The following is a 14593-nucleotide window of genomic DNA, read 5'->3' on the forward strand; positions in this document are numbered from 1 at the left end:
GGAGTGGTAGGTAGGTCACAGCTAGATTTCTTTCCTTGGGTGACATACACTCAAAATCATCAAAGTTGTCCAAGGTCTATCCCACAAGGGACCCAAGAGAGTCTGCCCTGGGGTGGGGGAACAAGCCCACTTGAGACCCAAAACAACCATGTCAGGAGAGAGGCTGGGTTCCCAACCCTCAGAAGCACAAGAAGGTAAGAGGCACCCAAGGAAAACTATCCTATCCCTTCCCTTCCACAAGGGTATATAGACGAGGGTGAATTTTATAATAGAGTAGGACAAAGACCTAAATATCCATCAAGAGGGGAGAAATTAAACTATACACTGGAAAGAGGCTTTAAAAAGTTTAAAAGATGAAATAGCTTGAATAATTATAGATATATACAAAACTGATAACCTGGTTGGTTCCTGAAAGGAAAAGGAAAAATGGTAGGGGACAACTTTAACCTCTACAAAGTTCTATGTGAGCAATCCTGGACCACGTGACTGTCACTAACTATTTAAAATACATAGATCAAGGGACTTCCCTAGTGGCCCAGTGGTTAACACTCTGCACTTTCAATGCAAGGGGTAAGGGTCCAATCCCTGCTCAGGGAACTAAGATCCCACATGTTGTGGCCATAAAATAAAACACATAGATAATTTTTTTATAAATAAATACGAGAGTAAGGTAGTTCAAGATGAACTGATATTTAGTTCTCAGAAATAAAAGTAAGTTGAAAAAATAGGTTATAGCATAGAGTACATAGTATTTGATAATTATTAGCAGTTTCAGCAAGATATTCTAGTTCCCCCTTCTGGGCATATAGGAGGATGACATTTTTTGGTTCTTTTGTTTGGGTAGGGCCATAAATGGTGTGTAGAACTTTTGGGAAAGAGCATTTAATTGCTCAGTTGTAACATGTCAAGTTTTTTTTTTTTTTCCTCTGTCACAGTGGGATGTTCTAGACAATGTTCTGGCCTTGAATCTGGAATGAGGCTGACCTGTGATGGACAGGTAGCATGAGCAAGAAATAAATCTCTGGTTATTTGAAGACCCAGAGACCTGGGGGGTATTTGTTATTGCAGCATATTCCAGTCTATTCTGACTGATACATAGTATCACTTCGAGTCTGTGTGTGTGTGTGTGTGTAAAAAGATATCTAATAGAATTCAGCCCAAACTGTTAAGGTATTATTGCTCAGCTGTATTATCTAAAGTGTTATTTTTTTTCTCTGCCACAGTGGGATGTTCTAGACAATGTTCTGGCCTGGAATCTGGAATGAGGCTGACCTGTGATGGACAGGAAGCATGAGCAAGAAATAAATCTTTGGTTACTTGAAGACCCAGAGACCTGGGGGTATTTGTTATTGCATCATAACCCAGTCTATTCTGACGTGTCCGTGTGTGTGTACGAAAAAAAGAAATCTAATAGAATTCAGCCCGAACAGTTCAGGTAGTCTGGGTAGTGGACTGAGAGATGGGGGCATCTTTCACTTTTTACGCTGTGGTTTCTATGTTGGCCAATTTTGTCCTTTAGAAATCGAGCCTATATTACCTTTACAGCGAGAAAACTGTAGTCAGAACTCCCAGTAGGTAGCAAATTCGGCACCTGCCTGGCAAGGACACTTACCTCATCGGGGAGACCTCGTCAATGCGGTTCCCCAGCTGAGACTCGTGGGACTTGCTGCGGGTGAGCGTGGGGAAGCTGGGCAGCAGTTGGAAGACCTTGCGGCTGGGCGGGGGCGGCGTCCTGGGCGGCTTCAGCTTGGTGTGCCGTCGGAGCTGGGGCGTGGTCGGCGGGGTGATGAAGCTGGGCAGGGCGCGGGGGGTCAACCGGCCACTGGCGTGCAGGGAGATAAAGGGGTCCGACAGGCCCTCACCAGGGCCGGGGTTTGGGGAGTCCGAGGCGGGCAGAGCGGACACGGAGACGGAGCGTGGGCCCTGGGCACTGCTGCCCAGTCTGCCCAGCTGGGAGCTCCCTGGAGGCCAGGGCAGGCTGGCTGGCGAGATGGTGTCTGCGGGAGGCCCGGAGCCACTTTCCCGCCGGGGCTCAGATGAACTCCAGCCTGAGTCCTCTTTGTGCTCCCCGCCTGTGGGCCCAAGAGTCAAGGGAGTCACAGGTGAGGGGCCAGGGCCCACCCAAGAAGCACAGTCCCTCAGCGGAGGCTCCAGCTGCCAGCCGTCACCTATTTTATAAAGGCCACTCGAGCACGCACGCTATCTGGCTGACTGTCAGGACACCAGTGCAGATACTACTATCCTCGACATATAGAGAAGAAAATGAGACCCAGAGAGGGACAGGGCAGGGCTCCCGCTGGCAGCTGTGTGGAAACCCACCCCCAAAGTGAGTGATCTCCGAGAGGGAAGTGGTGAGTGATCTCTACGAGTTAGGCTATGTAGGGACCTCCCTGGTGGTCCAGAGGTTAGAACTCCATGCTTCTAATGCAGGGGGTATGGCTTTGATCCCTGGTCCGGGAACTAAGATCCCATATGCCACTCGGCGTGGCCAAAAGTAAACAAATAAAAAGTAAAGATGCATATTTTTTTTTTCAAAGAGTTAGGCTGTAAAGGGATAACTCTCTTCTGAGAAAATTCAATCGTCAGGAAAAGGGGCTGCACGGACCTTTTGAAAGCAAACTGCCCTGGGAATTTGCTAGAAGAGAGACCCAGCAGCCACTTCCTTTTGAGAGAAGCCTCTGAGTGACTTTGGGCTGCTCCCACGGTGACCCTCTGTCTGAGGCTCCCAAGGCTTTGGGGCTCTGAGGGCTCCAAATCAATGACACGTCTGTCCATTCATGCGAGCACTCACTGGTATGCGGATGTTAGGGCATAAAAAGGCACGTCTGCGGTGCACAACGAGTCCAGTGAGAGTGAGGGACACTCAGTTTGGTGTGCTGTGTGCTGACACAGAGACGAATGGAGACTGAGGGGATACAGAGGAGGAGGCCCCTAAATAGCTTGAGGGTCAGGGGGCTTTCTAGAGGAGGTGGCACCTGGGCTGGGCCAGCTAAGGGAGACCTGGAAAACTGTTCCCTCTCCCTGGTAAGGGAACAGCACGTGTGGGGAGCACAGGGCATCTTGCGGCAGCTACACAGAGTCCCACATGCCTTGAGAAGTCAGGACAAGCCAGGGAGAGGTGAGAGATGAAGCTGGAGGGTCAGTTCACTGGGGACCAGCTCCAGAGGGGCCTTAGATGTCTTGCCAAGGGCTTGAGGCTTGACCTTACAGGAGATGGGGAGATACTGAAGGGGTGGAGGCACGGAGAAAGGACGCCAGTCTACAGAGACCCTGTCATGGGAAGAGGACACCTCCCTCATATTTATCAATGAGTGGAAAGCACAGGAGGGGAGACTTTGACTCAAGACAAAATGAACTTCCACCCTGTAATTCTTCTACTTTGCGTCCCTCAATCCACCTAGCATGGCGAGGTTGATGAGATTCAGAGAGCCTATGTATACTGTCAAGTTCACACAGCAAAGTAAGCAGTGGGATGGGAACTGAGCCCTTGATCTCAACCACAGCCCCGGACCTCCTCCCTCAAAGCTACCAATTCTGAATAACCTGTAACGACATAGCCTTGGGAGGGAATGAGCTCTCTATCATCAAAGATGATAAAGCCCAGCCCACAGAGCCATCTATGAGGGATGGTGGAGTGATATTAACCTTCTCGATTCTTAGAGTTTGTCTATTCCATCCTCTCCTCAAATGCCCTTCCTTCTACCTCACTGCATGGTGACTTCCTATTCATGAATCAACTTGGATGAGTTAGTCTGTGTATTCCTTGCTCCTTTAGAACTGTGGCCAAGACCTACACATGCATGCGTGTTCAGTTGCGCCCAACTCTTTGCAACCCTATGGACTGTAGCCCGCCAGGCTCCTCTGTCTTTGGGATTTTCCAGGCAAGAATAATGGAGTGGATTGCCATTTCCTCCTCCAGGAGAACTTCCTGACCCAGGGCTTGAACTCAGCTCTCTTGCTTAGGCAGGCAGATTCTTTACCACTGAGCCACCTGGGAAGCCATGGCCAAGACCTACACTTGAACTTAAATACTGCTCTTGTTGAGGGGATAAAAGAATGAGTTCCATGGATCTATGCGCAAGTCTGCCACCAAAGGAACAAGCCCCCAGTTCTTCAAATTGTCTATTTAATCACCATTGCTTTAGCCAGCTCAGGGATATGGCTCTGGTTTTGCACGTGGACACTAGTCAATTGGCAGTGGCTGCTTGACAATGACTCTGGAGTCACTAAGCAGGAAGAGCTCAGGGACTGACCAGTGATGTCTGCTATGGATGAAGGATGGGGAGGTTCAGCACGCATGAGCCTACCCTGTTCACTAGCCACAGGCATAAAGAAACATCCTTTATCACCTTTCTTAAGACCAGAGATGTGAACATTTGCCATCACCCCAAAGGCCTAATACTGAAAAATAGATACTAATATGTGCCAGGCTCTAGACTAAGTAGATGAATTTAACTCATGTAATCCTCCAACAATTCCATGAGAGGAAGTCTTGTTAGTATGTTCATTTTACACATAAGGAAACTAAGGCACACTGAGGTTCAGTAACTAGCCTGCCAGGAGCCATGAAGACTGAATGCAGGACCTGAGGGACAGGGCGATCACAGGTACCACCCAGCAGGTACACTTGAAGTGTGGCCACTGCTGGGCAGGCCCATCCACCTGCCTGCACCCTGGACTTGGGTGTGGCAGGGCCCTCTTGGAGATGTAGGGCACCACAAACTAAGATGGAATGAGAAAGAGCACCTGGGAAGGACCCTCTGCCCAAGGCCTGCTCTGGGGCACTATGGGGAAAGCATCTTCTAAGGAAGAAACCTGAGAGCAAAGTCCAGCTCGGGTGTGGGATCCCAGACAACTCATCCAGAGCCTCTGTGCTTCAGCTACAAAGGGAACATATAGCAAGCACTTCATATATTAGTGATCTTCTGATCCTGGCATTCAGGATGGACAGATAGCAGCCTTAACACACAGAGGTCACCACCACCCAGTGGCCAGAGCCTCCTCAACTCCTTACAACACAGGCATAAAGAGGGCGGACTGACAAGGTCCCCCAGATTCTCAGCTTGGGAGGCAAGTACTTTTGTTTGATGGTTGTCTGAAGGAGACTGACATGGCTAAATTAGTCATGCCGCTAATTTACCTCCAGGGGTTTACTTAGCACACCAGAAATATCTTTTCTCTTAATATAAAGAAAAAGACAGTGAAATGTGCTTGGGCAGCAAGGGCTGAGGCTCGAGTCACAGTTCTGCCACCCACTGCTGTGTGTCCTTGGGTAAGCCCCTTCCCCTCTCTGGGCTCAGTCTCCTTCTCCGTAAAATGCAGAGATGAGAATGCTAACTATGTCCCTGTCCAGTTTACTTCCTGGCACTTGCCAGAGGCCTGATGTGTTGAGGTTTTCCAAATCAAGTAAAACTCTGGACTCTGTGTTCAGAGGAAGACTTGATACAATGGGGCCAGGGAAGAAATTAAGCACCATCTTCTCTGGGGGAAAAAAAAATATCAAGCTGAATATAAACCTCAGAGCCTTTCTTAAGCTTCAGGCAGCTGGAGATAAGACAAGAAGCTCAGCTAATTAAAAAATGGAGCTAATTCCATTCATTAGGTGCATTTTAAAGGCTTATCTGTGTGGTCATGGGAGCACTAAGTCTGGGCATTTGAAGCTATTTCCAGGGAAAGATTGAGAAAGCCTGCAAATAAGTTCCTGAGGAACACTATTCATCATGCCAGGATTACACACTTCGCCTGGGGCAACCATGTCCATACTCACAGCTGAAACGTGTACAGTTTCTCTCCGCATGCTTGGCTCAGGCTGAGCCCACACCAGCGCATGCCTTCTGAGCACACAGCCCAGATGGGGATGGAGAGGCAGGGAGAGGGTGGGGAGAGGACTGGGCGGGGAGGGGGCTGGTGAGAAGGAAGCTAGGGAAGGGTCACAGAGCCCTACCTACAGAGGTGTTCCACAGAGGCGAAGTCATGCAGCCCCGCCCAGCAGACCAGCCTGGGGTTGGTAACAATGGCCAGACCAGTGGGAGCTGGGAGCCTTCTGTCTCAGGGAGAGCCTCTGTTTCGAGTGGGGTCCGTCACGTACTTTCTGAGCGTGGACTCCAGCCATTCCAAGCCGCCCCAGAGACCCTGGTCACACTGGCCCCACCCAGCCCCTCATCCACCCCAGCAAAAGCCCTGGTGCCCCGGGAACCAGGCCAGGCCTGGGAGAGAAATGCATCGTCCAGGCAGAGGGGGAGGGCAAGGCGGCCGACGGGACTGGCCCAACCTACCCAGGCCTGTCACCTTCCGCAGGCAGGTGAGGGCGTACTGCAGGCGGCCACACTCCTCGGCGCTGGCCCCGCAGCGCCGGAGCGTCTCCTTCACCTTGGCCTCGTTCATGTCCAGCAGGGCATCTAGCGTGAGCTCGCGGAGGATCTCCTAGGGAGGCACAAGACAGGCAGAGAACTGGGTAAGCAGTCATCCTCCTCACAGCCAGGCCCAGCCTCCCGCTGAGTGGCAGGGGCCAGCTGCTGGGGCCGGCCTCCGACCCGCAGCCACCACTTGTCTGAGGACACCAGCAGCCAACCCCGGCCCCCACCTCCAGCATCCCAGAGACAGCAGCTGAAGCCGAGACGCCAGAACTTGGGGATGGGGGCTAGGGAGAAGAGAAGGAAAAAACCAGAAACGTTCTGATGAGAGCATGTTGCCCCTCTGGTCTCTTTATTTATTCCTCTGGACGGGAAAATGATGAATCATGACAACTTTGGAGAATGACAAGTACTTCAGATAAACACGGTTCTTTATAATTTTGCTATATCTGAATCAGACCAGATAGGATTCAAATAAAATTAGCTTCCAAGAAAAGGATTACAAAGAATTAACCCTCACCAGGATCTGTGTTTGGAGAAGGAAATGCAACCCACTCCTGTATTCTTGCCTGGGAAATTCCATGGACCAAAGAGCCTGGTGGGCTACCGTCCATAGGGTCGCGAAGAGTCAGGCAGGACTGAGTGACCGAACAACATCAGCAACAAAGATCTGTGTAGGTCTTTACTACCGGGCCTTATCTGATTCTCAGTTGGACTCTTCCAAGGTTTCAAGGTAGTGAAGAGAAGCGAGATGCTTGAAGCATATAAAAGACTCATTCAAACTCTGAAGATCGAGGGGGCCACATAGAGGGAACAAGATGGCCTCGGGGGACAGAGTGGCCCCCCGCTGTCCAGCAAGAAGGGAACCTTAGGTGTGAGGCTACAAAGAAGTGGATTCTGCCAACGAATGACCTAAAAATACTTGGATGTGATTTCTTCCCAAAGCTTCCGGGTAAGAGGCCCACCTGGATGACACCCTGACTTCACCCGGGCAAGATGCTAAGCAGGGAAGCTGGCTGAGTCCTCGGGGACTCTTCCATAAAGTCTTCCTTCTGCAGGACTGTGAGCTAACACATGCGGGATGGTGTAAGCAGCTAAGTTCGTGGTAATTTATTACACAGCAAAGAAAACGAACACAGGGACTTCCCTGGTGTTCCAGCAGTTAAGAATCCTCCTTGCAATGCAGGGGGACGTGGGTTCGATCCCTGGCTGGGGAACTAAGATCCCACATGCCCCAACGAAGCCTGCATGCCACAACTAGAGAGTCCACACACCACAAGGAAAGACCCCAGGTGCCACACTGAGATGCGGAGCAGCCAAACAAACAAACAAATAATAAAACCATTATAGACAGCAAATGTTTGAATCAAGGCCTAACTGACTCCAAAATTTGTGCTCTTTCCTCTCATCAAGGAGAGGGGAAACCCATCCAGCTCTGAGTACTCTGAGCCACATGTCATACACAGCCTGAAGCAGACACATAAAACAATGGCACATATCCCTGGCCTCAAGTGGCTTGTGGAGTGACTGACATGAAAATAAGTTATTACTGGGAATTGCCTGGAAGTCCAGTGGTTAGGACTCTGCTTACACTGCTGAGCCCGGAGTTTGATCTTTGGTTGGAAAACTAAGACCCCACAAGCCACGAAGAGTGGCCGAAAAAAAAAAGACAAAAAGAAGTTATTGCAATGCAATACGATATGGACCAGCATAGAGAAAGCTCAAAGAGTTATGGGACCAGTGGAGAGATGGGGCGGGGGAGCAGAGGGGGGAGAAGTTGTTTCCGGATTTTCTATAACAGGGAAAGCCAGACAACCCACATCAAATGATTCATATAAACTTGCAGCTCTTGAGAATCTAAGTTGATTTTCACTGATTTTTATTAGCAAACTGTGTCTAATTTAACACGAGCAATGTTGCGGTCAGTCAATCCATGGTGCTATAAATCTTAGACTCAAGTGTCAAAACAAAACCTGATGAAGATACCAACTATGAGTCATTAGGGCAATGGTCTGGGGACTCTGTGATGCCTGGGGGCTGGGGCCACATCTGAAGCCCGGCATGTGGCCTCTGGTATCTGGCCTTGTCCCCTCTCCCCATCTTTGGTCTTGTGTGAATATTCTTCCATCTCCAGGGTTGTGGAAAAGAAATCTCATGGCTCTTTAGAATGACTCCAAAAATTAGAAATAAACAGATACCCCCAGAGCACCAAGAAGCTCATCAGTGGTTTGGACAAACCCTTGGTGGTGAGAAATCCTTCCAGATGATAAAATGAGAACGTCACAGGAAACCCTTGGTAAGAACAACACAGAGAGCAGGATGCTTAGATAATGGTCCCTGGGCAGAAGCTTTTATTCAACCCATGTGTCTTCTTCTTCAACAATGCCCTTCATCAAAATGCAGTTTTGACATCTGTGCCCCTCATTCCACTGAGAGAAGCCATTTGGCAATGGCTTCATTGGCTTCAAAAGCCATTTGGCATCAGGGAAGACCAAAAGCAAGTGGACGTTGCCCTTCACAACACAGCCCTCCCCCTCTCCCTGGGGTGGCCTCTGTTCTCACCCACACGTGTGCGTTTTCCCAAGGCTGTGATGACTCAGCAGTTCTCTCGAAAGTAGAGATTCCAGTATCTGCTTGATTTGGGGGTGGAGGTGGTATTGATGACGACAAAGACAAGCCTAGGAACCCGATCCCCAATCTGACTACAATGCAAAGGCGGATTTTTTTTTTTTCTTTTATATACATTTCCTCCTCACCCACTTTAAGTTTCAGTTTCTCCAGCATAAGAACTACATTTATTATTACAAACTATTTGCTAGCGCTTTACAAGATGTCCAGGGCTTTGTATACTGACTCCACTCAAAACAATTCAGCAAGGAGATGCCGCTAAGCCTGTTTTATTGAGGCTCAGTGACCTCACGCTATGCAGCTTAATAAACAGCAGGCGCCACAACCCAAACCCAGGTGTGTCGAGTCCCAGAGCACCTTCAGTTATCCCTCACTGTCACTCATGAACTTGGGCAAAGCAGTTACCCAGGGGAAAATGATTTTTTTTTTCAAAGTAAATTAAAGGAACTAATTTCTACCTGCTTTCTGGAAAAAAAAAAAAAACTAAAACAAAAACCTGTATTGTAAATGGAAGTCCTTTGTCATTGGCAAGTGAAGGAACCCCCTAAATAAGAGAAATAATAGGTTCAAATTCATGGTCTTAAAAAAAAAAAAAAAAGAATGAAAAGAAAAAGCTTTCCTTTATAGCTTTGAATGAGCTAGAAGGGTTGTCTCCATCTCCTGAGGCTGCAGCGATCAGTTCATCCCACGGGAATAAGGGAACAGGGTCTGCTTTCCCTTCCCCCTGTGCGCTCTCTTCATGCTCCAGTTCAAACCAGGGGCTGGCTAGACAAATTGAGGAGGGGTAGGGTACGGAACCCTTTCCTGGGATAGAAAAGCCAACCCAGGGTCCCGCTTGTACAGGAGCTGCCCAGTATCTCCCAGGACAAGCATCACTTTCTGGGGAGTGAGCTGTGTATGTCTTCAGTGAAATGGGAGTGCTCAGCACACCAGCATCGCTAGGATTTCTGACTGTTTCTTCTGCTTTCTAATCCCTCCTCCCTGCAAAGTTGGATCATTGAAGTGGGGAGAGGGAACCACCCTGTTCTGCCTAAAAGCTGCAGTCAGTGACACTATCCACCAGTTAGCAGGTTATCTGGTAGAGTTAGGGTCTCAAACACACAAGCCTCAGGATGAGGTTTCAGAAAAAAAAATGAGGTATGTGAGCATGTTGCCCCTTGATCTATCTTTTGATGGAGATAAAAGTACTAGAAGGGGCTTTCCAGGTGGTACTAGGGGTAAAGAACCTGGCTGCCAATGCAGGAGACACAAAAGACATGGGTTTGAACCCTGGGTCAGGAAGATTCCCTGGAGCAGGGCATGGCAGTACATACAATACATGGCAATACACTCCAGTATTCTTGTCTGGAGAACCCCATGGACAGAAGAGCCTGGCTACATCCCATGAGGTCACACAGAGTCAGACATGACTGAAGCAACTTAGCACGCACGCAGAAGTACTAGAAACGCTTCTCTTGCCTCTTTACTAGACAACAAGAATCTCAAGGACAATGCTTATCAGAAACCCACTCTCACTCTCTCTGTGTCAGGGGGTGAGGAGAGGCTATGAGAGGGGCTCCATATCATCTTATAAAGAAATCAGAATTTTTATTTTAAAACAGCTGATTTTTATATGGTGGCAACTCATGCAAATCTGTGCAGACCAATCACATCAGAGCCCCCAGATGACAGCACAGAAAGCCCAGCAGCAAGGGGCTTGGGCAACACATCAGCGGGTAGCCAGGCCTTCTCAGCCAGGTGCTGCCATGGCTCTGGGACCCCACCATGAAAGCCAAGTGGGCCCTGGCCTTCCAACTCCTATGAGTTTATTCAGAAAGTAATATTAGTCACTTAGTTGTGTCTCTGTGACTCCATAGACTGCAGTCCATCAGGCTTTTCTGTCCGTGGGATTCTCCAGGCAAGGATACTGGAGTGGGCTGCCATCCCCTTCTCCAGGGGACCTTCCCAATCCAGGGATCGAGCCTCGGTCTCCTACGTTGCAGGCAAATTCTTTACTATCTGAGCCACCAGGGACCCAAAGTTAATCCAATTGAGAAGGGACAGTCCATGAGGGAAGTGCGCTGGAACCAGGCAAGCCAGGATACAAAAAGATGCCTCCCCTGGCCTCTGCTGCGCCTCTGGCCAGTCAGGCTGGGCTAGTGGCTGTGCCGGCCCCGGGAGGGGCTCTGACGTCTCCTCCCATCAAGACTCAGGCAATGCCCCCACCAGCAAGCCTCACACGTGGATGTGATCCTCCTACTCAGACACAAGCACAGCCAAGTCTGGGTTAGGAGGCTATTTCAGACCAGGGTAATTCATGTATAGTTGTCCTGCGTAATCTCTAAACCGAAAGCAAATTAGGGAATGAGTGTTACCACCTGCTGAAGGTGAACTCACGGGCTCACTGACAACCCAGCAGGCGAAGCCGCCCGGAAATGCTCTCAGGTCTGAGAGGCCCTAAGACTGTGGGAGGGTCTCTCACCCGCCTGGAGGCACGTGAAGATGCCAAGTTGTCTCAAGCCAGGCGTCCAGGCCCTGGAGTTCTGGAGATGACAGGCTGAGGATCCACACTGCTTCAGGAATTAATGTCCATCCCATCCCAGCTTCCGTGTAAAGAAGAAAATATGGGAGGGACTTCCTGGTGGTCCAGTGGCTAAGACTCTGTGCTCCTAATGCAGAGGGCCAGGTTCGATCCCTGGTCAGGGAACTAGATCCCGCGTGCTGCAACTAAGGCCCGGAGCAGCCAAATAAATAAATAAATACTTCAAAAGAAAAAAAAAATATGAACTAGAAACCAGGAAGGGAAGACGTGTTGTCTGACCCATTGTTGGAGATGCCCCAGTTCCACCCAGCCCCGGGTCAGCACGTGAGCGTGGAGGCGGGCAGCGGGGCTGTGGGACAGGGCACACTGGCTCCCTCCCTCTCTGCCTGCCCCCTCGAGCCACAACTTACTTCTCCCGTAGGTGACATTAAGTTATGCTTTCTGATAATAATTAGAGGGCAGGGCCAGTGGAGCAGGGAGGTGACTCCCAGTCTGTGATCGTGAAACTGCTGGCTGTGTTCTCAGCAGCAGAAGGCGGGGTCGGGCTCGGGCTCGCCCAAGCACGCTGCCCCTCCCCTCCGCAGCTGGCAGCGACTGGTGTCACAGGCCCGGCTGGGTATCAAATGGTGTCCCAGGACTTACCAGCAGCCACGGGGCTGCCTGGGGTCTATACTTAGCAAACGGTGCCGGCTGACATGGAGAGCTGTCCCCCTGGCCATGGCCAGTCAGGCGGGCTGTGGAAACGCCAGGGACTTCACAGACTCCGAGTGGACCACGTGCCACAAGAATCCATGCAGCTCAGGACGTAACTGGGATGAAGATCTGGCCTGAGGGAAGGCCGAGAGGCAAGCCCACACTTGGGGTCTCCTTCTGGCATTGAGTCTAGTCCTGGAGCATAGCACGGACCGGTCACAGTGGTAACTGCCTCAACCAGCACATCCAGCACGCATGGTCCATCGACCAAACCTGGATTTCTGATGGGTGGGCAGACGTGTCCCCAACTGGCTTGGCTGGGGCTTAATTCAAGAGCCGGGATCCTTCACCTCAGATGCTTTCCCAGGAGCTGGTCACAGCAGAGAGGCCAGAGGTGGACTCCCAGAGCCCTGTACACCCCTCTGTGGCCGGCGCAGCAGAGACAGAGGAGCAGGGGGTTCTCTAGCAGCCCAGGCGGGGAGCCCACTTCTCTCCAGTTGGCAAGGGGGCACCTGACAGATGTTCCTTCCTGCCTTCTCACCACCACTGGTGCCGAGGGAGAGGAAGGGGTGAGACTTGGATAATAATAGCTGGATATTCTAGGAAGCACAGGAGGGGCTGAGGCAGTGAGGGGCCTGGGTCAGGCAGCCTCCTGGGGTTTCCATGGAGATCAGCAAATAGCTTAGGGATACTGGCTTTGTCTCTGAACCATGTCTGGACCTAGTCACTATCCCAGTTCTGGGAAATGAGAAAAAGCCCCTCCTGGGAAAAGTCACCCTGATAGAGAGGGCTTCTCTCCATCACTTCCCAGTGAAAGAGGGGTCAGATTTGGTCGGAACTCTACCAACCTGGGGCCAGTCCCTGCCCCTCTCTGGGCTTTGGTTTCATCATTTATAAAGTGAGTAGGTCCAGTACTCTTGCCTGGAAAATCCCATGGACGGAGGAGCCTGGTAAGCTGCAGTCCATAGGGTCGCTAAGAGTCGGACATGACTGAACGACTTCACTTTGACTTTTCACTTTCATGCATTGGAGGAGGAAATGGCAACCCACTCCAGTGTTCTTGCCTAGAGAATCCCATGGACAGAGGAGCCTGGTGGGCTGCAGTCTATGGGGTCGCACAGAGTCGGACACGACTGAAGTGACTTAATAGCAGCAGCAGCAGGTTTGGCTAGATCAGGTCACTGTCTCTCAACCCTGTCAGCAACCTGGAATCGCCTGGGAGGCTTTAAAAAAGGATCCTGGGACTTCCTTGGCAGTGCAGTGGTTAAAACACCTCATTTCCACTATGGGGGAGTCGGGGTGGGGGCTGGGCATGAGTTCAATTCCTGGTTAGGGAACTAAGATCCCACATGCCAAGCAGCAAAGCAAAAAAAAGAAAAGGATCCTGATAACCGGGCCCCACCTTACATCAATTGAATCGGAACTTCTCGGGGGTGAGAACCATGAGGGCAGACAAGCTGTGGGGCCTTAAGTCTGGCCAAAGTAGTCCAAGGCAGAAAGGTCTAAGAAAGTGGGGCTGGCCAGGGCAGGGCAGCACCCTGGGGGCTTGATCTCCCACCTGTCCCCTCACGAGGCCTCTGAACCTTCAACTCAACCACAGCCCAACCCAAGCTCACAAACATCCCAGGAGATGCACTCTCCTGTACTCTGGTGCCTCCCTCCCTCCCACAAGGCGGGGTGGACGTGTGCAGAGCAGGGAACCTGGCGGACTCTTCAGGGTCTGGCCTACACATCAGAACATCTGGGATTGAAAGGGGCGCAGTAGTGGGATAGGGTGTGGAGGTGGAGGGGTGCAGGTCAAAGAGGAGGAGGTGAGCAGGGGGCCAAAACAGGGTGAGCAACGAGCAGTTACTACTCAGCTCTTGGGTGCCAGGCACTCTGTTAAATCAACTATAGAGGCCAGGACAGGTGATCCTCATAAAAGCCTGAGATGGGTGACAAGGCTCAGAGAGGCTAGGCAGCTGGCTCAAGGTCACACAGCCTGTTTGGTGAGGCTGAGACATGGCCATCTCCACCTCTTCACAGTCAGTTGGCTCTGCCTGCACTGGTGCCCACTTCTCTGCTCTATAATGTGGGATCCTTTTCCCAGGGTAGTGTCTTCTTGGCATCACAGGTCCCATCTGGTTTCTAGGCTCCACACTGTGCCCTCCTTCCATGCCAGCTGGGGTGCACTCTGGCTGTGGGGTTAAAAGCAGCTGCAGGAGGCCTCCGGCGGTGGGGGAGGGGGGGGCGGTGGGCGGTTCTTCTCTCTACAGGACTTCTGAACCCCCTTAGCAGTCCTGCCAGGCCCCTCAGTCCCCCTCCTGCCCTCTGGAGGAGGCGGGTGCTCTCCGAGTCTGCCTGAGACCAAATCTCTAGCTTCCGACGGCATCTGCTCTCACTACGGCCAACACCATCA

The 14593-nt window shown here is 51.0% G+C and overlaps 1 protein-coding gene across 1 annotated transcript in view; it reads right to left on the reverse strand.

Moving 5' to 3' along the window:
• KSR1 (kinase suppressor of ras 1) overlaps positions 1 to 14593 on the reverse strand; it is a 49593-nt gene that overhangs the window by 30516 nt on the left and 4484 nt on the right. Inside the window, exons 2-3 of the mRNA XM_010861694.1 lie at positions 6276 to 6423; positions 1613 to 2072 (exon numbers count right to left, since the gene is read on the reverse strand). Of these exons, the coding sequence (XP_010859996.1) occupies positions 1613 to 2072; positions 6276 to 6423 (608 nt within the window). The remainder of the gene's footprint in view (positions 1 to 1612; positions 2073 to 6275; positions 6424 to 14593) is intronic.

Source organism: Bison bison, unplaced genomic scaffold (genome assembly GCF_000754665.1).
Source record: "Bison bison bison isolate TAMUID 2011002044 unplaced genomic scaffold, Bison_UMD1.0 scf7180017864472, whole genome shotgun sequence".
NCBI lineage: Eukaryota > Metazoa > Chordata > Mammalia > Artiodactyla > Bovidae > Bison > Bison bison.